Raw genomic sequence first — 25,045 nt, 5'->3', positions numbered from 1 at the left:
GACTGCTGAAATATAAAACAAAGATGTTTTGACAAATTAGTTGGTATTAGTTTCTTTTATTTGCACACATGTCTCATAAACTGAAGGAAAAGTAGAAGGTGGCAATTCAACAAACCATAACGAAACGTGTATTTTCCATTTTGATTCATATGGACACGTAACCTATTATAAATTTATAAAACTGTACAGCACCATATTTTAAACCACAGCAGGACAAAAAGCTTTCTGGTTCAGATTTTTTGTCAGAAGTGTTCAATGACAAACAGTATAAAAAATCTTTCTTGATCTGTGTACAAGACAACAAGACACGAAATCCGAATAACATGAGAATAAAACGAAATCCGAATAACATAAAATAGTTTAAAACAGCACACACAGTCTCAATGCTTTTATTTAAACCGTATCTATGTATTTAATTCAAGCAGATTGATAGGAGCATTGACAATCTCACTTCTGCCTCAACAGAGTTTTTACACCGGGATTTGATACATTAAACCAGCGGCAGATATGTGGTCGCCAGCTCCACATGTTTGCTTTACCTTTGTGCAAACTAGATTTGGGGCAACACATATCAAAACCTTATCGTCGTCTATAATCTCTTCCCAACACGTGGCGGATTCTGATTGGTGCAGGTCAATGCGTCTTGCCTTGTCGGCGTTTAAGGACGTGAAAAATGTGTTGTTCATCAGCAGTTTTGAAGTTTCAATTTGAATCTGGTCGTTTCCAGAAACGTATCTCGTGGCAGTGAGCGACGCGTGGGCAGCTGCGGCTCTGCTATATCGCCATGGTGATTGTTTTCTGGTCAGAATAGCTTGAAAGGCCAAGGTATGGACATGAATACGGGAAAGAATTCCGTATTTTTGCCTTATTAACTGGTAGGTCATACGCAACTGGTCAAGAACTTGGGCACTTTCAGGGTATGCGTCCGATACTTGGGTAACTTTTCCAAAACGAACCATGCTCAACATATTCGGCAATTCTTGTTCATTCATGCCCATTGAATGAACGTGGGGTAAGATGTTCTCTTTTATGTCTTCAAGCAATTCTCGATCCACAAAAGATGCAAATTCAAAGTGGTTAAGAATGCCTTCACTTGCAGTTTCAGCCAAAAACGATTTCACAGATCCCAGTCTCGCTTTGCGCACACCAGGCCTAAATTCAATAAAACAAAATTGTTAACGTGGCAACCGTTGTGGTGACAAGATTCTCTGGCACTAAAGGGAAATTTTTGCCATTATATTTAAAAGTACAGTTTTTATAGCAGTTTTGGGGTAAACGAAAATAAAGACGAGTAAGTATATGGACAGAAAAAGCCCCACTTACTTTAGTATGAAATTTTAATCGTATTTCAAACTGTTTCCTGTAAGTTGATTACATCCACAATTTCCGGGCAACGCTTAAAACTTATGTTCCGAGAACATGTCTCACAACCCCTACCGTACATATTGCAAACTGTAACAGCGTGGTTTTTACTTAGCCTCATTCAAAATAGCACACTTTAAGGCCGAACGTATATAAACAATACTTTTGTGAGCCCTGCGAACACCTACTTAAATGGAAAGTTGTCCATGGCGTGAATGTCGCCAACAACCACCAAATCCGGCTTAAACTCCTTGTACGCTTTCCACAGCGGTTCCACTCCGTAGACATGTGGCATAATATGGTCAGCATGAATGACGTATCTATTGGCTCTGACTGCTTGGTACTTCCCCCATTTGTCACCCGTCTTGTATTCCATGATAATGTGAACGTCGATGTTATGGCCATCAGTATCGCCAACGACACTCACGCCTGGCCTGAGAAAACTTTTATACTTGGAATCAATGTCCGCACCAATCAACACTTTAGCTCCTTCTTTGGCCAACATATTGCCCATTACGGGTGCTACGCATCCCAGAGAAACCCTGGCACCTGGTACAACCTCTGCGATTGCGATCAACTCCTGGTAAAGCGTAAGGTTGGACATTGGCCTTGTGGCGGCAGCTCCTTCTGTGTAAACGTAGGCAAAGATTTCCGACAACTCTTCAAGTGTTGCTGTTGATATGTGATGTTTCGGTGACTCGGGAAGGGGAATCTTGGCGGCTTCCAAAAACGCCGCTGCATCGACAAATATGTCCACACATGCAGCGAATCCTAGTGCAATCCTGGGTGGTGAGGCAAGCTTAAACTGAAAAGAATCAGTGCATGTTATTAAGGCTAAAATATGTTTTAACCAAATCACGCGTTTATGCTTACGTTTAAAGTTAGAAACATGTTGTCATTTATACCGGTTTTATCTTTTACAAACATTTAAGGCTATAAGAAAAGAAGTGTTTGCGGGCTGTATGTGTCGTGTTGCTACTGAGTCGAAACTTAAAACATAACTGTTGCGCCTTTTGCCTTCATGAACCTAATGTTTCGAATATTAACTAGTAATTGAGTCTCATTTATTTCACACGATAGCCATAAAGGACGCACGTGAGTTCTATTTTGTTGGGATGCCTATCCTGCAGTAAAGTACAATGCCACAGCATTTTATATGGGTAGAAATGTATTTAGCAAAAGACTGGTTAAAGCATCGAGTATATGCACATATAGACATGAAAGGCACCGATCTACTACGTAAACGCGAAATGCACAGTGGGGACGGAGTCCGATTAGTCGAAACTCTTACATTGTATACATACTGAAGACGAGGCAGCCTTATTTAAAAAATAAGAGAAAAAGACTTTAACTCGAAAGAAGAAGTGGTCAGTTACACTTGACTTGGTACCGATAATGGAGCTAAGCTAGCAGTTCTAGCGATGCATGAAACATTGCTTGCAAACCAAATGCTACGAATTCGCGTGTTTAAGACGCTCACCTAAAAAACACGAGACCATTCACCTAGAGATACTGATTGGACAAATGCGCTTGATTTTCATAACTAAATATTAAAGGGATGCGGGTTCCGAGTGTTTATGACGTTTGTGGCTATTTGTGTGACCCAAGTTCTTGCTGCTTAATTCAAATGTTTCTTTGACTTTCTAGCGTGTTATGTCATAAAATGACGTAACAATAACAAAACAAATTGCAACAATTAAGTTTTTAGAGATAGTTTTATGCTTACCTCCTTTTCCGCTGTTTTAAGCGACTGGAGAATACTAGGTAATTTCTCATTTACGCCATGTTGTTTTTTGTTAGTTACAGAATACAATATGGCAAGAAGAACGACAATGCCTCCGAATTTAGCTACAGTTAAACCCATTGTGCACTGCACTGTGGGAAACAATCCAAAAGCTATTACGTTACTTAAGTACTTAATTGACCCTAACATTAAACATAAACTCATCCATTGTTATGTACATTTCCATTCTATTTTACGCCCGATTTTGCGTTTTAGCAAGTTTAATACCGGGTTTATTTACATTTTTCACGAAGCAAAATTCTCTAGGCAGTATTTGAAAGCGTAATCTAACACGCGTTTTCCAACAAGCTGGATAGGAAATGAACAAAAAAAGAAGAATTGTCGGAAATCGTGCAGTTGACTGGCCGCGGACACAAAACACATCCATCTTACTTGCTCTAATTTCGATGTCAATTAGTCACGAAAATGCACAAAATACAATGCACGGTATCAGTGCTTGTTGGGTCAGAAACTTGAACGAATGGTCCATGGCTCCAAACCGTCCATTAAAAACCATTATCGGTATACGATCGTCCTTGGTTCCAACCCAACGAAAAAAGCATTGCCATCAATGCTTTTTGTGCACTCTTTAACACATTAGCAACTTAAGAGAAGCTGTTTACCTAACCTAATTGAATTCACCCATAAATCAAAAACTCGACTACAGCTACATTTACGTTACTTCGGTTGTCATGATAACAGGTGAAGCCCCTTACGTTTTACCTCATTTCCAGACAAGCTAAAAAAAGGACAAAAAGTTTATTACCACAGTTTTTAAACAGAACAAAGTTTTTTCAGCACCACAACCATCATTTCGGCAGAAGGTAAATTTAAGATAGCTGTAATAAAAGTTTAGATAAGAGCTAATATTTAAGCTTTAGAATAAATATGCAATTATAGTGATGGAGTTAAGATGATTTTGAGCATCAAATTATTATGTTTCCAAAGTTGTGTTTGGTCAGATGGTACTAGAAAGGTGATAGTTATGATTTTACGTATTACAAGCAGTTAAAGTGCCAAAATTAGACACAGTGCAAGAGTTAGTAAAGTGCCGCTTAAGGCAACTGGCAACCCACTAGATTGGATTGATATTAGGCTTTGACGAAAAAAAGTATCATCTCTGTCAAGGAAGGACCTGTACCTTCTGTGCTGATGAGCCAATTTTTTTGTTCCTGGCCCACTAAGTTTGATAGCTTTGTTTACTATGTTCCTTTTTATGATACCTTATGCATTCAACGTATACATTTGGGATAGTTTCATCAGTAATACAATATAGAGACGTAATATAGATAGATGAATGAAATGGTGCAATTTAATCGAACATTGGTGGTACTGTTTGCATTTAGACTTTACTTTTTAACTAAACATTTTTTTACAAATATGCCTCCGAAAAAGAAGAAGGGCAAGAAGGGTAAGAAGAAAGCAGCAGGGGGAGGTAAAGCGGGTGCTGATGCACCTGAAGGTGGAGAAGAAACGATTCAAATTGAAGACACAATGGGTCCAACTGATCGTGAAGTTTTACTACAAAAGGAGTAAGTATTAGAAAGAGCTAATCTTCAGCTATATATAAATTATAAGCCAAAACATTGACTGGAATTGTGAAATCATGTGGGCCGAGCAAAGCCTAAGAACACATAAAGATCAAATTAGGACAATAATTAAAAAAGTAAAAGTGCAAAACAGGCTTCAGTATTTGAAGTGTAAAATTGTGTTTGTGAAAGCAATTACAATTTTTTTATGTTTGTTTGATATGTTTACCCAAAGGTTATAAACTTATTGACTTTGTAATGTGAGTATGTAATCAAATTTTGGTTAACCTGTTTTTAGATTGGATACTTTGACTAATGACTTGGCACGACACAAGAAGGAAGTTGATGAATTGTATCCTTCGTACAGTTAAATGTTTACATCTGATTTTACCACCCTTGTTTTGCTGGAGTTTGATAAACAATAGTTAATCAATATTATCAATCATACCTGTGTTACATGCTAATTCCTTTGTTTATGTAGAGAAGTAATTTGAATGGTACCTTTATGTTCACCATATATTATATAATGTACATTTACCATTTAGGTAAAAAGTACAAGCCACAACTTGACCTAGCATCTAGTACTATGTAAAGCAAAAACATTAAATGCGATGTATGATGTGTTTTTTTGTATTCCTTAATATTGCAATAAATCACAGGCGGAAAGAAAATGAGTTCTTGCAAACAGAAGCTCAACAAACCAGAGTGGAGAGTGTAAGCAATCTTACGTACTAACTAGTCAAAGTTTGTTGGGCAGTTTTAAAGTTATTTTTTTTACAGCATGAGTACATGTCTTACATGGCAAAGAAAACCCACAAGCGCCAAACCACAATCATATCTCTCAGTGACCAAAATCAGAGAGAACTAGAAAAGATTAATCGACAGAAACAACTCATGCTTACCGATTATGAAGAAAAGAAATCTGGTATGAATTATATGCTGTTATGGGTGGTATCCAATTCAGTGGCTCAAAATCTATAGCAGGGGTGGCCAAACTGCGGCTCTCGAGCCGCATGCGGCTCTTTGAGCCTTTGATTGCGGCTCTTTAATGTTGCACATTCAATAACTGCAAAGTTTAGCCAAAAAAAAACGTTGTTGAGAAATAACTGCAAAAAAAGAAAGATAAACAGGAAAATATAACTTTTTAAACAGAATGGGAGGAGGAGTTTGCATTCATTAATAATGGAGGTAAACCTGTGTGTCTTATTTGTCCAGTTTCGCTCAATCATTACAAAACTAGTAACTTGAAACGTCATTACGAAGCTAAACACAAAAACTTTCCCATCATATCAGCCTAATTTCAAACACCTTGCAGCCCAGGTGGAGACACATAGCATCACCACACAACAATCATTATTTGATAGCGTAGACTTCATTGTGAGTGAATAAATTCGTTTTTGATTTTTTGTCTTGCGGCTCTTTTTAAACTAAGTTTTGTGATATGCGGCTCGAGCATGAAGCAGGTCTGGCCACCCCTGATCTATAGGTTGTGGGATGTATTGTACATGCAATAAGGTGATATGACTTTAATATATTTCTTCTGTTTTTATTCAGCTCTAAAAGCAAGTTTGTTGGAAAAAGAAAATTTGTTAACTAAAGCCAAAAAGGAGTATCAAGATCTGGCAGAGTATCGGGTAGGTGAAATCCTATGAAGTAAATTTTGAAAATTGCATCTACTCCATATTTTTCTGCACATAGTGATTACTCCGTGAATATCGTCTAAAAGTGCATCCACCTATGTGTAGTGCAGTATTCTTTACTTTGATGTATTGTCATTGGAAAAAAACTTTTTGTCACTCAATTTAGTTTCATTTAGGACCTCCGTGACGATCAGCTAAAGCGCATTAAGCAGCTTGAACGTGAGGTTTTGCGTATGAGAGGAACACATTCTGACACCATTCAACAACTAAAAGCAAAGTTTTTGCATGAAAAATCAGAGTATACAGAAGAATCTGAAGAACGAATTAAAGACCTAGCAAGAGAAGCAAATAAAGTAGGCGTATGCTGCATGCTAAAAAATCTGTATACTTATTTGTTTTATTTTACGTAGTCTTAGTCAATATGTGTTCACAAACATTTTGACCGAAGGGGAATAAATAAACCTTACCTTAACACAACATAACAGCAAGAATGACCAACTTATAACAATCTATTTTTCATCTTTATTTTTTTCTGTTGTAGAAAGCCGTGAAATGCCTTGGCGAGCATGCAGAGAGCATTAAAGTGGAAAATCGTGCATTACGTGCTGAGCTGTTGGAATTAATCAACAGAAGCAGAATTTTAAATCAACACAGGTGAATAGTTATTCAGGTCGATGAGCATATTAGTTGGGATTTTCTGAAAAATTGTGTCTACTAAGAGACTAAGATATATAGCAGCACAAAAGTGAAACTCACATAATGTAAGCTTGCATCAGGCCTCTCGTTAATAGTAGTGTATGTGGTGCTGTTTGATGTCTAACATTTCAACAACTTTATGCAATCGGAAGCTTATAGCACCCAATAAATGTTTTTTACTATGTGCAAACTATTTATATTTGCATGGAAACAGGAAAGAATTGGAAGAACAACGTAAAGATCTTCTCAGAGAGAAGCAATACAGTGAAGATATTAGACGACTTCGTGGACAACGACAGCAGAGAATTGTCAAACAACTTGAAAATACCAGTGCAGAAGACAAGTTTTGATTCCGGATGTCATTTATGCACCTGTCTACTGTGATGTTTATAACGATTAAAAACAATTTTGAGTACTATTACTGTTTTTCTCATGCCTTTTTAACTAAATATTGGGTGCAGGAACATCCAGGTTTTCCAGGCAAATGGTGGTGTTATTGTTTTGTGAGTGCATTTAATGTCCGTGCGCACTGCACAACTTTTGTAGATTTGGCGATTTGTCATTAGAATTTTAATTTCTATCACAGCGCCAAAATAAAAGTTTGAATCAACGTGGTAGTGTGGTTCCACTTTTTTACTTCGTTTTTAAGAAACAATAAGTATCTGGTTTAAAACCATATCGGTATGTGAAAAAATATATACGGATGAGGGAAAGGGTTTTTTTCGCGCCAGTTTCGGTTCCAAGTTTTCGGAGGGCTCGTTTAAACTTTTAAAAAGTCGGCTGCGGAACATATATTGCTTGTTTTTTGTTAAGTTTCAGAACTGGAGGTTTGTTTTTTAAGAGCAACGCAATGTAAGTACAAATGTGTGCCTTTTACTCAACTTAAAACATTCGTTAGGAAAATAGAGATACATATTTCGTTGAACCTTGGATATGATGTATTTTGCTGCCTATACTAAACATTACTGAAAACTTGAATTTGGATTAAACGGCAGGTAAGATTAAATCTATATCCTGTATGTTATATTGTGGTGGTTTACTTTTTCAAGTAAGCTGTGTTTATATGTTTGTATTTGTAAACATTAAAATCAGAAATGTGTTCTATTTCTGCTGAAGGCATTTATGAATTTGGTTATTTGTGGTTATGGGGCATTTTTTCTTTTGTTTGCTTAGTAGTCTTATTATTAATTAGACTAGTATGCACTAAAATCCTGCTAGATGTAAAAGTTTTAACTTTTGTGTCAGCTTAATTTGTATTTACAGTGTGTTGGTCTCTATGATGAATGTTTTGATGCTGGAAAAACAAGTTTTGGAAACAATATGAGGTTGAAAAGCATGCATACAATGCAATTGAACACTTTAAAATGGCATTGGTTGTGGTCAATTTAAATATTGTGAGATGACAAAGTGAGGTACTGTGAGCTGGTAAGTAACAAAGAGCAAATGATCCATAACAAATATACTCCAACTGTATATTGCATGTAACATTTTAAATTTTTTGTATGAATTGACTACATATAAATTTTTGTAGCATATACCCTACAGGTCAAGCCAAATATTCTAATAATTTTGGCAATGCTATTTTCCTCCTGGAGTGTTTTCGGACAGATCTTGGACAGTTTTGACTTACAGCTGTCTGGTGGAAAATGGTGTGTGCTTGCACAACCCAAGTGAATGATCAACACAGGCTCGATAAATGTTTTGCAGCTTTTGGTTGTTTTTAGATTTGTTGTTTCCCTGTGTGGTACAAGGTAAGTTTTGGAACTGGAATTATCCTTCAGGATGGAACAACTACAATGCACATACCAAAGAGACAACAGTTTTACTCGAGGTGAGGCAAATTGTCAAGAAATACAAACAGTTTTGTTAAAACAGGTATGGCATGGCACCTCCTGTCAAGCATGTAAGTATTGTATAGTGCTAAGTTGTACAAAGTTCTATATAACCAAACACAAAGCTCCAAAATGCAACGTGTGGTTTTGTCTACTGAGTTTATCGGTATGTCATCTATGAAATGGATTGCTGTTGGTCCAAGAAACAAAGTTCTTGGAATGTGAGTCCTTTGTGTACATTTTTTGACCGTTGGATACTGATGAAGGGCTGCAAAATCTGTGCAGATGTCGGGTAAAACACACAGGCCTGAATAGGTACGCAATAAAACGCGATTGATCGGCGATTAACCATGACGTATTGTCTTTTATTGCATGCTATGCAATGGTAAGTACAAGTTGCAGGTGAACAAAGCCAAGATCGGTTAAAATTTGTGCAAGTTGCAAAATCCATTGCTGTTTTCAAAACTTTGTATTGACGGTAAGTAAAAATGTTGAAAGGGTTAAGCGACTAAAGTCGCATATGGTAAGCGTGGGCCACCGCCAAAAAAAACATTTTCAAGAAACATGCAGGAATTTTTACCAAATAAGCTTTTCCATTCTAATGATGGAACCTAATAAAAAAAAATGTCCGAGGTTGACACGAAACCAAATCGGCCTACAATTTCAGAAATGACAACTTTGTTGATATGGCATGTCCGTTGAAAAAAGACGCTTTGTACGTGTTCTGGGATACGATAGAGGATAAACAAATAGCACTAAAATATAAACTTACGAACACTTTTTTAAAGATGCTGAACCCGAATCTGGTTACAATTAACTTCAACCTTGGGAACAACTTGACACTATACAGGAAATGGGCTGAGTTGATTTAGCTGGTCCGTGACGTTTTCCGGTGATAATGGCTAAACGGTTACCTGGAAAATGCGCAATGTCAGCAGGCTGGGAAAAACCAGTAGCTAGCTGTCATTTTATTCGAGAAAAAATGCTTGAGACTCATCTGTGCAATCCGTGGTTTTCACTTTTGATATGAGAACATTTGTTCACTGTTTTGACTAAAAACAACTCGAAATATTTTTAAAAACGCAACTCAAAATCCCGTTGATATATTTTTCACTCTCTCGTCGTCTTTTACTTGCAAACAAAGTAACTAGCAAAATTTTGCTGCATCTTTTTATTTGGTATACGTATAGGCCGTAATCGGTTCGTGAAGACATTTGTGGTTCATTTCTCTTTCTTTACTTTTACCCCTTAGCTTACTGTTCAAGATATCAAGTCAACAGTATCGTTTATTATAAACATGAAAAAATGTATCAGTGCAAGAAAACAATAATCAACACTTTGAATATAAGTGCAATGTATGTTGCAAGTTGCACTAGTTAAAAACGTCGAATTGTAGAGCAATCTGACAATTTGCACAAAACTGGGTATAGCGTGAATTGGGATAAATGCATCAAATGACCGAAAATTATTGTTTTCGAACACCAAAAAATATGCTGTTTTAATCACGATCGGTTTGATGAGTTAATTCTTTCTCACCTCTGCATCTTTTGCAAAATAGAACTCAAGTTAACTGTAATTGACTTCACCAGTCATAACCCTGACACACGGTATAGGAACAAGGGCGAAACATGTTCTAGCCTAGTATCGGGCTTAATTAGCTCGTGGATTATGAGCATAAAAAGGCACACTAGCCTAGATATTTAAACGTTGGTAGAAACGGTGCCTGCAGAAGCTACTTGCACTTTTTGCTGTTTTTCTTTGACACCGCCGCACGGAAATAGTATCTTCCATCTATCCGTAAATGACAAGACCACTGATAAAGCAATCAACATCAAATTTATCTCAAACCACATTTCTGGGCCATGTATGGTGCTACCAAATGGCACCACTACTGGTAAAACAAATGACATTATATTGGAAATGATTGTAAACATCACTAGCATAGCGTTTCGTTTGTAAAGTGAATTTATTCGCCTACGATTGAACGCTTTGCCTTGCGACTGCTGTCTAAGTGGGTAAACAAAAAGTCCTAACATGATTACTTGGCCTGTGAAAAACACTGTAAGGCAAATGTAAAATGGCCAAAGGATAATTTGGCCGAAGGGTAGTGTTGCACAGCCGTTACCATTCGTTGCGGCTTGTTTTGGAATTGTAAATGATATTATTTCGACTGTAAAACCGACAATGAGGATACATAATGCTGCCCAGGTGAAAAAACGTACTCGTGATTTCTGAGCCAAATCGGCCATTACCTGGTTTTGGTAAAGAGCACGCTGACGCAGCCAGTAGTACAACAGTATCAGAAAAGCAGAGCATTTGTAGCAGGCAAACACAGCGTCCATGAGCGCTTCACATGGTCTTGTGTCTAAACTTCCAAAGCCAGCATTATAGAATGCTATATTCAGGAACAGAACTGAGTAGCAACAAACAAATGCTACCAAAGCAGAAAGAAAAACGATTCCACCGTGCCGCTTCAAAGTGTCCCTTGCTTTCAAGTTGGCGAACTTGCCCTTTCGTTTTCCATACATTATAAATCCAGTCACAATCCAAGTCAGGAAGCTGATCGACAAAATGTTGACGCAGGTTGCGGCTATCCATAGTGGATTTTCGAAGCGACTTGTGAACGTTGTGTTGAAGTTAGTTTCGTTGGTAGACATCTTGATTCAATCAGCGAATCAATCTTAGTATTTATATGTTTAGATTTTTGCTGTATTTATATGTTTAGATTTTTTGCTGAGTTTCTGCACATTACTGTATCCACAATTGTCTGAATGATAAAAAATTGTGTTATATCTTAGGCCTACCATACGTCCTCTTATTAGAAGACATGTCCTCCTTTTTAACGAAAAGAACGTTGTCCTCCCAGGGACTATAAAAATGCCCAAATGTCCTCCTTTTTAATTTTCTGTATTTACTAAATATCTAAATAACAATTGTGCCTTTTAAAAACTGCCAAATAATGTGAGTTTTAATTGAAATTAATAATGTATAGTAAGTTAAACTTCATGTGCCTTCATTTTCTTTGCGCACACACACAAGTAAGTGTTATTATTCTTTGTCGTGAATGTGTCCTCCTTTTTGCTGATGAAAATATGGAAGGCCTATATATCTATTGCTCGGGCGAGAATTTTTTTGGTTTGCGACTAAGCGCTGTCACAATAAATACCAAAATGAATACTATGTCCCTGCAATACGAAATCCCATTTGTTACAAACGAATAAACAACTTGCTTTAAACACATGCCTCTCTCGTGTGTTTCTGTTTGTCGCATACCTAATGGATTGGGCTATAAAATTGCCACGGTTGCATTCGCTGTAACAAAGCGCCATGTTTTTTCCTCTGATCAAAACTATGCACACGCCTGTCCAATGTTTAAGAAGTGGGACGAAACCAGTTTCCAACACATATGGTTTTAAATATAGCAAGTGCAACGATGCCTAAAAAAATCATTAGATTTGGCTTCAATCACGAGTCGCCTGCGCAACAGTTGTGATTCTGTTTCTTTTCGGTTTTAAATATGTTTATTATTATCTAGTCGGGTGAATAGGCTGGTAGGAACTGTGAACTGCTAAACACATTCTCTTACTACGCAAACTTCCCCTGTCTTGCCCTCACTTTGCATCTTATTTCCATGAAAACATGTGTTTTATCGTGAAACTAAACCGATTTGTCTTACCTTATCTGTCTAGCAGAGTCAGCTAGCTACGCAACCATAATCACTATCAATTAGGCAACCCATGTACGCAAACTTTCCCTGTCTTGCCCTCACTTTGCATCTTATTTCCATGAAAAAATGTGTTTTACCGTGAAACTAAACCGATTTGTCTTACCTTATCTGTCTAGCAGAGTCAGCTAGCTACGCAGCCACAATCACTATCAATTAGGCTACCCATGTCCGCAGACTTCCTATACGCATCAAGTATAAACACCGTTTGCAACAAGAAGTCCAGCGTGCAACCTCTGTGCGTCATTTTACAAGGAAGTGGAAAACGACGCAACGCTTATTGCCTTTGAATACAACGTTTTCACGGAAACGATACCTTCACATGAAACAATTACTGTCCAAAAAAAAATTTAGGGGCGTTTAGGGCGTTTAATATTGATGGCGTGGATGGCCTAAACAACATTAGTAATTCGTAATCAAGTTTAGTATAGAAGGTGACATTGCAGATATTTGCAGAAAAACTTTTTTTGTCCTTTTACGTAAACAGGCCGCAACGTTTACCATTTAGTTGTCACCTTTGGTTCCTACATTGTCACTTACAATAGATGATTTAAATTCACGGCCTATATCTATACGTAGGCTATATATTGGGTTTTGTTGATGAAATACAACATAACCTATATATGGCCTTGAAGTTGTACTTTAAAATTGTCAGAACATTTGTCACTATTAACTGGATATTATGCCTGACAGCAATAGCTTATTTTTGTTACTATTGTTGCTGTATTGAGATTTATCGGAAGATTGTTAGATGTCCAGGATGGGTGTTTTCTTAATGGAACCAATCATTAAAAAGAAGCATCATTAGAAAAGCAGGAAGCGTATATTTTGAGTCCTAATAATAGCACTCCCGAAGTGTTTGGGTCGCTTTATCGAATTATGTGTTTTAAATTTGCATACGATGCTACCTGAGCTCATACCACACATGACGTATTACATCTTTAAATTATCAAGTTTTAACTTAGGCGGGGGGTCAGTGGAAGGCCAATCAGAGGACAGCATTTTTGTGTAGGGGAAGACAGGTTTGTGAACTTTGTTGCTGCATTGTGCGTCTGTATTTAGCACATCACAGTCCTAAAAATCATTGAGAATGTAAAGGACAGGTTGCATTTTCACTATCACGAGTGCAAAATGGTCGACAGCGCTTCGTCACAGGACTTTAACGGACGTTTTGAACAAACAGAATGGATTGTTGCTGAGGCATGTAATATAGCAGCCTTGTTGGCCATAGTTTACATTGAGATTGCTTTTATTGTACATGGAGTACGTTGTGGCAAATGGACAAAAAGCAGCAATTTGCAGCTTAGCGCGGGGCCCGTTTACACTTCAGCAGTGGTGGCGTACGCTATGGGTTGCATCCGACTGCTTAGTGGCCAATTCGTCTTTAATGCGGGCTACTTCGACGATTCGAATTTGCTCTGTGAGATATTGATGGATGTAGCAACTGTAATATTTTACATTGCCGGCACGGCTTGGTACTTTTTCCTGTGGTTCAGGCAGAAAGCTTTGTACCAACACCCGGCTTTGGAGGCAGTCCGTAAGCCTTGGCTTTTCTGGGTGGATTTAAGTGCCATGGTCTTGATGCTAGTGGGGCTGTCATTTAGCTGTCTTGCAAGTGCGTTTCCTAACAACTACCTGAACTCGTCGCGAGGATGCATCGCAAAGCCCGTAGAGGAGTTCAAGCTGTGGCCAACATACTTTAGCACTTGCCTTATGATGTTCGGACAGGGGTTGATGCTGTTCCTGTTTATTTACCCTCTACGGTCACAAGCGGTTGAGTCAAGGCCTGTATTTAGCATTATACGCCGCTCAGCTATTCTGGCCGCTGTGTGTGTTGCTACCGACTTCATAGCTCTGATCCTGTTCGCTTTTGTCGTTCCCGGGAACGCCACTCGTCACGTTACGGTCACTCTGTATGACGTGAATTTAGTAATAAACCTTCTAACCTTGTTGTTCTCTTTTACTTCGTGGCGGAAAATACTCAAAGCGCCGTTTGCAAAACGGAAACCCAGGCGTTCTCGGTCAACAACAATACACGTTATTTCAAGCCCAACTTTAAACTAATGGCCAGCGGCGTTTTCAACTGGAAACAAGGAGAAATCTATGGAAATGTACGTTAACAAAGCTCTGAACCAGGTTTTTAAACCACTTTTCTGCGGTAAACTAGTGTAACTTAAAGCAAATTGCAAATGATCCGCGAAATAGTTTGTATGTGTACCCCAACGGATTGTATGACAAAATGCTGGTGTATGACGAATGCTGGACTACGTCAGAACTCCACTTTGAGCTTATTTGTTTTCGTACATTTGAAGAAGTTTGCCACAAACAAAGTTATACATTGTCAGCAACTCAGAAAGAAAGGAAAACACTGTTCTAAAAATTGCGTTGCTCTTAACGCCACCAAACGTTAAAAGAAAATCCTTTAACTATTTTACTTACCAGATTTTGATGTGTTTTGTTTATCCCCTTTTTATGGTGTCAGTTCTTTATTACGCTTTTTAAATTTCTTTTTTATAGATGACTTTTATCAGTATTGTTGAACAGAAAATTATGTTTATCGTGTTTTGAATTTTTTTGTTTAGTATACGATAACTTCATTCCCATTTGGCAAAGTTTGAAAATTTGCACGAACTTCTAAATACTTCGGTTTCACTTTATGACCTTTTAAACCTTTTTGTTGAGTGCAAACGTTTCCGCTTTTATAGCCAACAAACCAAGGTATATATCAAGCATTTAATGGTCACTGTGTCTTTCTTCAACATTATCTAGTATCATATTTCTTAATATTATTCCGTTCCTAAATGTTGTTTGAGCGCAGAAGATGTAAACGTCGCATTGAAATGATTTTTTGCAGTTTAAGTTGATTTTATTTCGCTTGGCGAAAAGAGCATAGCTACACAATTGATTTAGAACAATAACGTCGGAAATGGCTATGCAAATCTAATTTGTAATACTATGGAGCGCAGAAAATTGAAAGAACAATTAGGTTGAGGCCAATTGCTAAAAAAACGAAACTCTTGTTTCGCTTTGCATTCATCTGTACAGCCAAAGTCACAACACAATACATAATTATTGTTTGCCACTATATGTTAATTGACATGTACACAATACATTGTACGATTATTTACCAAGACCTAATAATGCGTTCTCAACGCTGTTCAATTCTGAACTTGTATGGTTTGGGATAATATACAATTGAAGTACTGCCGTCGATGTGAGGAGGTTTATCCCCAGGTAGTATCTTGTATTTCTGAAGAAGCTTGGCTAAGAAGATGTAGGTTTCGACTCTGGCTAAAGCCTCACCAGGACAGGATCTTGGTCCCATTGAGAAAGGGATAATTTTACTGGAAAATACGAAATTTCCGTCCTCGTCAATGTGGCGATATGGGTTGAATTTTTCGGGTTCGGGCCATATTGTGGGGTCCATGTGCACAGCGTAAAAGTTGGGTATCAACTAAAAAGAAACATCAGGAGTTATATGATAAACATTATCAAAATTGTCTTGAAATCTAATTTATGTGGGATTCAAATTCACATCGTATATTTGACACATTTGCTCCAACTATTTAACGAACACCTCTTTTCAAAATACATATCCTCCAAACCCATTGATTAATATTTTAAACCTTTTTGTGGACTTTTGTATTTCCAGTTTAAATTTGGGACAAGTAAAGAGGCGCTGGGTCATCCTAATTATGTGCTTAGAAAGGTGTTTATAATTCTTTAGAGTTTCTCGGAGATCAAATGGCAAGTTGTATACATTAATGCCTCTAAGAACTTCATAAACGAATTAATTATTACAAACTTAGTCTTTTACCGTTGTCCCCTTCGGAATATTGAATCCGAGCAGTTTAGTGTTGCAAAGTGCAGTGTGCTTTAACACCAACGGTACTGTGGTTTTGAACCGAAAAGCCTCCTGGATGAATGCGTTGAGAAAGGGAGTCCGCGCTTTGTGCGCTTGGGTCACTTCGCCTTCAGAGCCTGAAAGAAAAACACATTTGTAGAATATTTGCTTCGTTACATACCTGTGATTCAGTGTGCCATCAAGGCCTTTTGTTTACTGTTATATATATCACATTTTTCAATGTCTGTGCTGTATGTGCTGACATGTATTTATAAGTTGCGTGGCTGCAAGTACTGTGAGATGTAGGCCTGGTTCACTGCGTTATTTAACATCTGCTGTCAAACTGCAGTGAGTATATGCTGTTTAAAAGGCGACAATGAAAGATGATATGGCTTCTGAACTGAGTACTGCATTGTAGTTTGTCACAGTGCAAACTATAGTGTAATTTGTTGCTTGTCTTACCAAACACTTCAATTATTTCCTTCTCCAACGCTGCTTGATGTTCCGGATAGTACACGTACAAATGCAAACACCAAGATAGTTGAGTCGAAGTAGTCTCTGCTCCCGCCAGGAAAAAGTCGGCTCCCAACCATTCCATCTGGTGATCCTGTAACAGAAACCAATGACAGATTGTTTCCGTACTTTTTGTAGTTTTCTTAATTTGCTGAAGTTACATTCCTAAGACTTTGAGATCCGAAACTTGGGTTTATGGAAGAAGTCAAACCATGTATCCTAAATTGAAGTAAATATCTATTTCAAATTCACCAATACTGCTTAGGATGGTATATAGTACCAAAACTGTTAGTCAAAGTCCGTAGGAATACTTTCGACGTTGCTTACTGAAATATTAAAAAAAGCTTTACTGTTTTAGTGGTGAAGTGGTGATATTTGCTCATGACCACACAGTCATAAACATTTGTAAAACTTAACAGCACATTGGTGTGCCACAAACCATAATAAAAGAAGATTTCGGTCCATGTTAAAAAAAATTACTTAAAAAAAAAAAAATTGGCTTTTTGTGCGCTATTTTAAAACTTCAGCTTTGTTAGTCCCTTTGCCATTTTACTCTACAATGAGTTATTTTGGGTATGGTAAAGCAAGATTATTGTTGCCATCAAAAATATTTATTCATTTACCGTAAAGCCAGCTTTCTCTTCGCTCGTCCCAAACTTCTGTTCGTAACGAAACAAGTCCATAAAATCCTTTAAGTGGTTCGGATCAAACAGAGATTTGTGTCGTTTCCAATGTTTCTTTACAATGTCTTAACAGAAGAATATTCGATATAAATTTTTGTACTTTGCATGAAGTTAAAAAAGTACACAGTGGCGCCAAACAAAGGCATGTGGCAACTGTAGTAGTATTTGCAATGAAATACTTTTGTCAGAAGAGCTCTATGAACTTGATATTATGCCTGGCAGCAATAGCTTATATATTGAAATACCACTGATAAAGATTTTGCGGCACAAGTGGATACATACAATCTTCAAGTGGATAAATACCAACCATTGCCCGGTTTCAATTTTGGTAACTTTTAACTAGTTAGTTAGTTACTAGAAAATGATGGTTAAACAAACGCACCTTATAAAGACATGTGGCAACTGTGTTAGGGTTTGCAATGAAATACGATTGTTAAACATTGTTTGGTAAGATTGAAATCATGTTATCTTTTGAGTCCCAACAACGTACCATACAAATTAACTAAATCTGATACAAAATTTTGCACTCACTAAGAACAAAATGCTCGTTGTGTATAAATTCCTTTACGGAGGCGGAGAACAAGGGAAACCACTTCAGCTTAGGGAACATATCGACCAGACCGACTCTGGGATCAGCAAACCTAAAAAATCTTAATGTTACAATCTCACTAAACCGGATTGTGCGCTGTTGAATTTGACAATTATAAACTTTTTAGTTAAACAACGAAGTGTATTTCGGTGATGGGCACAATTGAGTTAAGCTGAGAGTTTATTTCGCTTGGTGAAACACAACCTAACAACACAATTGCACTGAAACAATCAACAAACCGGAAATAGCTGAGCAACACTAAAACGTTATAGAGAGCAAAGAAGTGTCGGGTACAATTGGTGGATGAACGCGTTGTAGCTACACCATATTTTATAAATTTTATTTAGGAAAAATAAACTTACACTCTCTTTAAAACTTTCATCAGACCTTGCATTTCCGGGTCGTCATAATCGTACCTCTGTCCACATATTAGTCTTGCAATCACATTGGAAGTGAGTGTGTAGAAGTAGCTCTGCGCAAAAATATCCATGAACGGTAATTTATGAAACATTTGTATAAAAACTGGGAGAAAAATCACCATTGGGACCAACCAGACCAAAACTGTCTTGGCGTAAAGTCTACTATTCTGCATTTTACAGGTATAACCTCTTTTCGTGTTTGTAATGCAGAATTCGTACATAAATTGTGTTTTATGGGTGATATGACATATAACTTACCCTCCAATTGCCATTTAACATTGTACCTTGAGGTCGACCAGTTGGCCATCTTTATCCTTCAGGAATTCGTTGAAAATATTTACTTCCTCGTTTACCATTTCGTCGACTCTTGCCTTTCCGACCCCGAAGCTGCAAAGTTTAATGGCTTTCAATTAAGCCCATATTAAGGCGAGTTTAAATTTGCGCACCGCAAAATAGGTAATAATTAATAAGTTATTAATCCACTTACTCTCTGAACGTTTTTAAGACGAACTTTTTCTGATGCTTGTAATCGCTGGTGTAAGGTTTAAATGATAATCCTCCGTCTTGCATATCAAGCAGTTGAAAGGCACCCGAAGAAGGGCGCCCTGAAAACTGACTTCCCTGTTTCACGAAGGCCTGAAACAATTAAAAACCCTTTTAGATAAACTTGTACTTATGTTACATTGGATGATTATTGCATAGAAAGTAAGGGTTAAGGGGGGAAACTAGACCTGCTTGTTCAAATGAACTTCCGTTTGCATTGGGCCTTATTAACAGACATACGGCAAACGACAACCCTATTACAAAAAAAGAATTGCTATGCACTTGGTCAACGCATTAAAACTACTTTGCAAAAGGAAACTATACTTCAAGACTTAAATAGTACCTGCATAATGGCGTCGACAGAGTTAAGCACCACAACATCTTCCAAGCCCATTCTGATTGACATTACAGGCCCGTATTGTTCTTCACTCCATTTCCTGATGTTCTGTTCCGGATTTTCGCCAAAGTAAGGCAAAACCCCAAGCAATGGGACTCCAATAGGCCCTGGCGGAAAATTGCGATGGGGTTTTCTCCACCATTTATAAACCAAAGCAAAAATCAAAGTCAGAACAATCCAAGTTGCCAGAAACGTTGTCAAGTTATCGGTTATCATAGACAGCATTGTAGTTTTCGCGTTTGGGTCAAACAAGACCTGTTTTCTCCAGCACTAATTGAATTCTAATGCAACAAAAATTTATTAAAACTGCGCTAATCTTCAAACATTCACTGCTTTATATGCTACGAAACTGATCAAAGTTTGGGACCAGCCTCCAACACGAATATTACAATACAAATTATTCAATATGCAGAGAATTTACCAAATCAGAGTCAATAAGACTGATGAGTTGTATAACGTTTTCATGCACCACTAAACGGCATTCCATTATGGCGACTGTTCCCTTCGCTAAACGTTATCAGAGCTCTTAACTATGTCGAACGTTTATTCCTTGTTATTTTCCTTTAACATTCGTTGCACGATGTATAAACATGTATTGTGGGGTAAAACGAAGTCCAAAGGAATTCGAAAGCAAGAGCTTGCAAACATCCGCTGCTTTACCTTTGACTTTGTCGACAAAACCACTACACCGGCAAAAAAGTGCATGCTGTGCATTTTTGCCGCCTAAGCACACAAAACGTAACCATGAACAACACACGCAGCTTAGCTCCCTTTTTTGCTATGTACAGATGGTAATTGGGATATTTACTGCACACTATCTTTAATATGTACTTCATAAATCACTGCAGATTGTGCTTTTCTGCTCAGAATGCAACTTAAAAACTCTCAGCGCATTTCCAACCCTGTCATTGCTGTCAATAGGCCCCCAAAATCAACTCATGACCAGCTCAATAGTTTTATCATGTCATCAGCGTGTTTGTACGAATACAGCATTCAAGCAGATTTTATACACATTCCCATAGAAACTTATACGCATGTCGATTTTAACGCCGTTTCGTCTCAGACTTGATGATGTCCGCTGCATTTTAGCGTTTCTCAATTCTGAAGTTGTATGGTTTTGGATAATATACCATCGAAATGACGCCATCAATATGCGGTGGCCGGTCTCCCGGAAGAATCTTATATTTTTGAATGACCTTTACAAAGTATATGTAGATTTCGATTCGTGCCTATTGTTCTCCAGGGCAAGATCTTGGCCCGATTGAGAAAGGTATAATCTTGTTGGAATGCACAAATTTTCCTTCATCGTCGATGTGACGGTAAGGATTGAACTTGTGTGGTTGTGGCCAAATTGCCGGATCCATGTGGACAGCATGAAAGTTTGGGATCAGCTGAAAGTCCAAAACTAAGCTGTGGCTAAAGCACTGAACTGGTTATGTAAAAAAAGCAGCGTGTACTTTAAAACTGACATTGCCAAAAGAAAATGTGCTCATAAATTGCAAATATTTTTATGGGCCTACAGTTTTTATTTGTGTTGCCTACCGTGGTACCAGCTGGAATTTCATATCCAAAAAGTTTTCCAGCGACTGATTTTGTTTTCCCCAAGGGTTTTTTCGTCTATGGTTTTACTATTTTGTGCAAAAATATTCCAAAAACTTGCACAACCTATTGAACCATACCTGGGACATGGCTTCGTAGGAATTAATAACAACAACATCTTTCCAGCCTAATTTGATTGACATCACTGGTCCGTACTGTTTCGTCCATTGCCGAATAGTTTCTTGAGGCTTATCTCCCAGGTAAGGCAGAACGCCAAGAAGTGGAACTCCGATGGGTCCAGGCGGGAAATTGTGACGAGGTCTTTTCCACCATTTGTAAACCAAATCCAGAACAACCCAAGTTAACAGAAACACTACTAAGTTATCAGGCATCACAGACAACATTGTATGTTTATTGCGTTTTAGTCCAACTGGACACACGCAACTTCAACTTGCCTTTGCTTAATTGGTGCCTAAAGTTATCTGGTAATAATCTCTATTAACAATGTTTCGTTTTCTTGCGATAAAAATATAGTAGGCCTAATACCCATGTATTTCCTCTTTCCAAAGTATTTTGCAAATACTGCAGCGCAACTCTTTACACCAAATGTTTTACACCAATTGTAAAGTAATACAAAAACTTGAGTGAGTATAATCCAAAACTAATATTTCTGGTATCACACCTCAAAAATCGTACAACCCTAAAACTGAAAGTTTTACACTAAATCTGTACTTTCTTATTGATCCGAATTTGTTTCCAAATGTCAAAAAAGCCACGCTTGAATATACTTGACCCGAGGCTGCGCAAAACTTGCTAATCTACTCGACTTTGGCCAACATACATAACTTCGTGTCTAGTTGCAGTCTATTTTTTTGGCTAGGGTAAGTAAACGTGTCAGAAATCGTGCGAATGCGCTCATTTGTTGTTGATTGTCTGCAGCCTGGAGCTACAAAAATCTCCAAACTAATTACCACAATTCTCGTAAACAAGATTTTATATGGGAACTTAACTCTATTTTCAAATATAATTTTATGCAGAATTGCCGATTTAATTACTGTGAGGTGTTTGGTCTGCACACTTCACTGCACTTAGCTAAAAACCGATGCTAAAAACGCCTGAAATTATGGCTGCGGTGTAATCAACAAAGCTGCGCCGGAATGTTGATCGATTGCCTTTGGTTTTATCCAAATAAATGTTAACACCAGTAAACATACAGATGCCGCAGTATATATTGAGCCTTTGGTGGGATAATTTATACTTTACGATACTTTATTTATATGCAGCGATCTTCAGTCAATAGAAGTGGTAAACCCGAATAAAAGAGGTTTTGGTTTCCACCACAACCTTTCCTGGCTTGGAGAGTGTTTTCTCGATGCTCATCGTTTATCAGCTACAGATAAGAGCAGTTTATCATCATCTTGTTGAAGGTAATCTTGACAACTTGTTGTTTGCAAATCATATACAGTACATACGTTGGGCTATTAAATTATTAGTTGCAAATATTGGGACACATACAAAGTCACAGTCTATGCAAAAGGCGCTAGAAAAATCTAGCCTGTGGTTGGATTCGAACCAACGACGTAGAAGTTACATATATTAACACGTCAACGTTGTTTGATTCTAAACTCATAGGGTTTAGGAAAATGACCCACCGAAGTGATCCCATCTATATGCGGAGGCTGGTCTCCTGGAAGGATCTTGTATTTCTGAAGGAGCTTTGCAAAGTAAATATAAACTTCAACTCGCGCTAGTTGTTCTCCTGGACAGGATCTTGGTCCGATTGAGAATGGTATAATTTTGTGGGAATGCACAAATTTTCCGTCTTTGTCGATGTGCCGGTACGGATCGAACTGATCAGGTTGTGGCCATATTGTAGGATCCATATGGACAGCATGAAAGTTTGGAATTATCTATGAATAAAAATAAATAAATAAATAAACAGTTATCACAAAAAGAGAACGAGTGATTACATTACAGTAGGCCAGACCTGCAAATGATTAGGTTGTGTGCCTAATTAAAACTGCTATTCAAGTATTTACAGGCGACAAGGCTAAAGCTAAAGAAAGCTAGCTTTCAGTGGGTTTCGAACCCACGACTATTCAAGAACGTTACTTAAAACTATACTTTTTATGTGTCTATTTGAAACATCTGTATTTCAACGAGGTACACAATGCAAAAATCGTAAACCGTGGCTTTTATTTGTTGTTTTTATCACTCACCGTAGTACCAGCTGGAATGTCGTACCCCATGAGTTTGCCTGAATGGTCAGCAGTTCGTTTCAGCAACATTGGTGCAACAGTGGTGAACCGAAAGACTTCTTGAATAAAGGCGTTCAGGAACGGTGTCTTCGGTTTGTGTGCTTGCGTCACAGCGCCGCGTGCGCCTACACATAACAATATCCTGAATACCTTATCACCACATATGTTGTACCTAAAGACGAGCATTTCGCTCAGAGTTGTATTTGTGGTCGAGCTTTTCGGGCCGGGTTCGGGCTTACGTTAAATTAAACGGGCTTCCCTCAGCATCATTTATTCTTTAATTGTTTTGAGTAATTTTATAAAGTATCAACAGGATTTCCTTTAAGTTCTGTCTTGCGATTTCAGTTTGGGGCACTAATTTCAGTAAGGATTTAAACTCAGATCATGCTTATTGCTGAGCAATGTTTAAATTTTAATCAATCTGAAGGTGTAATGGGAATAAACTTGTGTAAACCGTATACAGTTTGGCAGTTGGCGCAAATGATCAACACCACATACCAAACACGTTAGTAATTTCTTCCTCCAACGCCGCCTGGTGCTCGGGGTAATATATGTAGAGATGCAGACACCAGGATAAATGAGCTGAAGTAGTTTCTACTCCTGCCAGGGTAATTTCTGTTCCCAATGTGCGTAGTTGACGGTCCTGAAAAACAAAACAAACATTAAGACGGTTGATCTATTGAGCTATGGCTTTCGCTCCTCATGTAGACTACACTACAGTCTACATACAAATGTACAGTAATAATGAGTTTCTTTTCACATCACCAGCCTGTTCAAGTTGTTATTTTCTCACAAGTTCACCTATCTTGATAATGACGTATAAAAGAATATAAACAGTACACGAGATCTAAACATCCATCAAAAATAATATCAGCGAATGTAAGCGTATTTTACTGCGTAATCGCCAATTTTTTGTGAGAAAGTTTTGCCAAACCGTGAATCCTGAGTGCATTTCTCCTTTTCCAAACTTCTGTTCGTGTTGAAACATGTAGATGAAGTCTTTCAAATGGTTTTGGTCAAACGACACTTTGTGTTGATCCAAGTGTCTTGCGATCACATCTTCAAACAGCAGGAGAATGATGAGCATACTTAACACGCAATACACGATACTTAATTCATGCTATTTTAACTTCAGCAATTCATGACAGTTCCACCATTAGGAATTCGTGAAACTGAACTCTAGTTTCGGCAATTTGTTAACCTTTTTTCACACAAGCTTAAGCAAACAGAAAATCGGAAAATAGTACACACAAGAACAGGAACAATGGCAGTATAGAAGATATGAGTGTTTTCTTTGTGTTTATTAGTATTCCGGGAGTTAACCATGAAAAAAATATTTGAACTTTACCTGCAATATAATAGTGGCATTGGCGAAATTTATTGACTGAGGTGGAAAAGATAGGAATCCACCTTAATATCGGAAATAGATCAACCAATCCAAGTTTGGAATCAGAAAGCCTGGTACACAAAACCAAGAGGCTTTCATTAGACCAATGGTTTCACACCAGGGAGAAACTCCTCCCAAGGAAGGAATTTTAAAACTTGAGAAAAGAATTTTTCTTTGACTTTTGAATGTGGTTTATAAATAGAAACTGAAGCTCTAGTGATATGTACTGTGAGGTAAAATAACCAATTTTGAGTAATCTAAGAATAATTTAGCTTATGATGTTGTATAGTATTGAAGAATAAAAAAT

General features: G+C 37.7%; 5 protein-coding genes and 1 long non-coding RNA gene across 6 annotated transcripts; 2 read left to right on the top strand and 4 right to left on the bottom strand.

Moving 5' to 3' along the window:
• Positions 1-40: 40 nt before the first annotated feature.
• On the bottom strand, positions 41-3,414 carry LOC145220709 (ADP-dependent glucokinase-like). The gene is made up of 3 exons (XM_080087947.1): positions 3,089-3,414; positions 1,551-2,167; positions 41-1,152 (listed from the first exon to the last, which is right to left on the bottom strand). Exons 1-3 carry the CDS (start codon positions 3,308-3,310, stop codon positions 471-473), a joined length of 1,521 nt encoding a protein of 506 aa, XP_079944073.1. The 5' UTR covers positions 3,311-3,414; the 3' UTR covers positions 41-470.
• A 244-nt stretch (positions 3,415-3,658) lies between these two features.
• On the top strand, positions 3,659-7,620 carry LOC145220716 (coiled-coil domain-containing protein 166-like). The gene is made up of 8 exons (XM_080087957.1): positions 3,659-4,677; positions 4,973-5,026; positions 5,334-5,388; positions 5,455-5,599; positions 6,229-6,308; positions 6,491-6,667; positions 6,856-6,968; positions 7,225-7,620. Exons 1-8 carry the CDS (start codon positions 4,439-4,441, stop codon positions 7,358-7,360), a joined length of 999 nt encoding a protein of 332 aa, XP_079944083.1. The 5' UTR covers positions 3,659-4,438; the 3' UTR covers positions 7,361-7,620.
• A 171-nt stretch (positions 7,621-7,791) lies between these two features.
• LOC145220740 (uncharacterized) lies at positions 7,792-9,998 on the top strand. Its single transcript, XR_013858260.1, has 2 exons — positions 7,792-8,005; positions 8,274-9,998. It is a non-coding gene; the product is annotated as an uncharacterized LOC145220740 (long non-coding RNA).
• A 5,608-nt stretch (positions 9,999-15,606) lies between these two features.
• LOC145220715 (cytochrome P450 2D26-like) lies at positions 15,607-18,995 on the bottom strand. The gene is made up of 7 exons (XM_080087956.1): positions 18,899-18,995; positions 18,558-18,667; positions 18,138-18,247; positions 17,547-17,671; positions 16,873-17,017; positions 16,384-16,547; positions 15,607-16,020 (listed from the first exon to the last, which is right to left on the bottom strand). The coding sequence occupies exons 1-7, from the start codon at positions 18,968-18,970 to the stop codon at positions 15,715-15,717; spliced, it is 1,032 nt and encodes a 343-aa protein (XP_079944082.1). The 5' UTR covers positions 18,971-18,995; the 3' UTR covers positions 15,607-15,714.
• A 102-nt stretch (positions 18,996-19,097) lies between these two features.
• LOC145219947 (cytochrome P450 1A2-like) lies at positions 19,098-19,779 on the bottom strand. The gene is made up of 2 exons (XM_080087244.1): positions 19,501-19,779; positions 19,098-19,250 (listed from the first exon to the last, which is right to left on the bottom strand). The coding sequence occupies exons 1-2, from the start codon at positions 19,777-19,779 to the stop codon at positions 19,098-19,100; spliced, it is 432 nt and encodes a 143-aa protein (XP_079943370.1).
• Positions 19,780-22,218: 2,439 nt separating this feature from the next.
• Positions 22,219-24,803, bottom strand: LOC145220726 (cytochrome P450 2D27-like). The gene is made up of 5 exons (XM_080087966.1): positions 24,700-24,803; positions 24,286-24,410; positions 23,850-23,994; positions 23,313-23,476; positions 22,219-23,003 (listed from the first exon to the last, which is right to left on the bottom strand). The coding sequence occupies exons 2-5, from the start codon at positions 24,337-24,339 to the stop codon at positions 22,698-22,700; spliced, it is 669 nt and encodes a 222-aa protein (XP_079944092.1). The 5' UTR covers positions 24,340-24,410; positions 24,700-24,803; the 3' UTR covers positions 22,219-22,697.
• Positions 24,804-25,045: the final 242 nt, after the last annotated feature.

Source organism: Phallusia mammillata, chromosome 3 (assembly GCF_965637545.1).
Source record: "Phallusia mammillata chromosome 3, kaPhaMamm4.hap1.1, whole genome shotgun sequence".
Taxonomy (NCBI): domain Eukaryota; kingdom Metazoa; phylum Chordata; class Ascidiacea; order Phlebobranchia; family Ascidiidae; genus Phallusia; species Phallusia mammillata.
The sequence above is the reverse complement of the archived record's forward strand: the minus strand, read 5'-3'. Positions and strand labels throughout refer to the sequence as shown.

Excerpts from the sequence above, each read along its gene's own strand:
- LOC145220709 (XM_080087947.1), bottom strand. The coding sequence starts at position 3,310 with ATGAGTTTATGTTTAATGTTAGGGTCAATTAAGTACTTAAGTAACGTA. Across the intron at positions 2,168-3,088 it reads TTAAAACAGCGGAAAAGGAG|TTTAAGCTTGCCTCACCACC; the intron begins GTAAGCATAAAA and ends GATTCTTTTCAG. Across the intron at positions 1,153-1,550 it reads ATGGACAACTTTCCATTTAA|GCCTGGTGTGCGCAAAGCGA; the intron begins GTAGGTGTTCGC and ends TATTGAATTTAG.
- LOC145220716 (XM_080087957.1), top strand. The coding sequence starts at position 4,439 with ATGAATGAAATGGTGCAATTTAATCGAACATTGGTGGTACTGTTTGCA. Across the intron at positions 5,389-5,454 it reads AACAAACCAGAGTGGAGAGT|CATGAGTACATGTCTTACAT; the intron begins GTAAGCAATCTT and ends TTTTTTTTACAG. Across the intron at positions 6,309-6,490 it reads AAGATCTGGCAGAGTATCGG|GACCTCCGTGACGATCAGCT; the intron begins GTAGGTGAAATC and ends AGTTTCATTTAG.
- LOC145220715 (XM_080087956.1), bottom strand. The coding sequence starts at position 18,970 with ATGGTAAACGAGGAAGTAAATATTTTCAACGAATTCCTGAAGGATAAA. Across the intron at positions 18,668-18,898 it reads GCCAACTGGTCGACCTCAAG|AGCTACTTCTACACACTCAC; the intron begins GTACAATGTTAA and ends ATTTTTGCGCAG. Across the intron at positions 17,018-17,546 it reads AAGAGAAAGCTGGCTTTACG|GATCACCAGATGGAATGGTT; the intron begins GTAAATGAATAA and ends TTTCTGTTACAG.
- LOC145219947 (XM_080087244.1), bottom strand. The coding sequence starts at position 19,779 with ATGCTGTCTATGATAACCGATAACTTGACAACGTTTCTGGCAACTTGG. Across the intron at positions 19,251-19,500 it reads CTGTCGACGCCATTATGCAG|GCCTTCGTGAAACAGGGAAG; the intron begins GTACTATTTAAG and ends TAATTGTTTCAG.
- LOC145220726 (XM_080087966.1), bottom strand. The coding sequence starts at position 24,339 with ATGTTTCAACACGAACAGAAGTTTGGAAAAGGAGAAATGCACTCAGGA. Across the intron at positions 23,995-24,285 it reads AAATGCACTCAGGATTCACG|GACCGTCAACTACGCACATT; the intron begins GTTTGGCAAAAC and ends TTTGTTTTTCAG. Across the intron at positions 23,004-23,312 it reads ACATTCCAGCTGGTACTACG|ATAATTCCAAACTTTCATGC; the intron begins GTGAGTGATAAA and ends TTTTATTCATAG.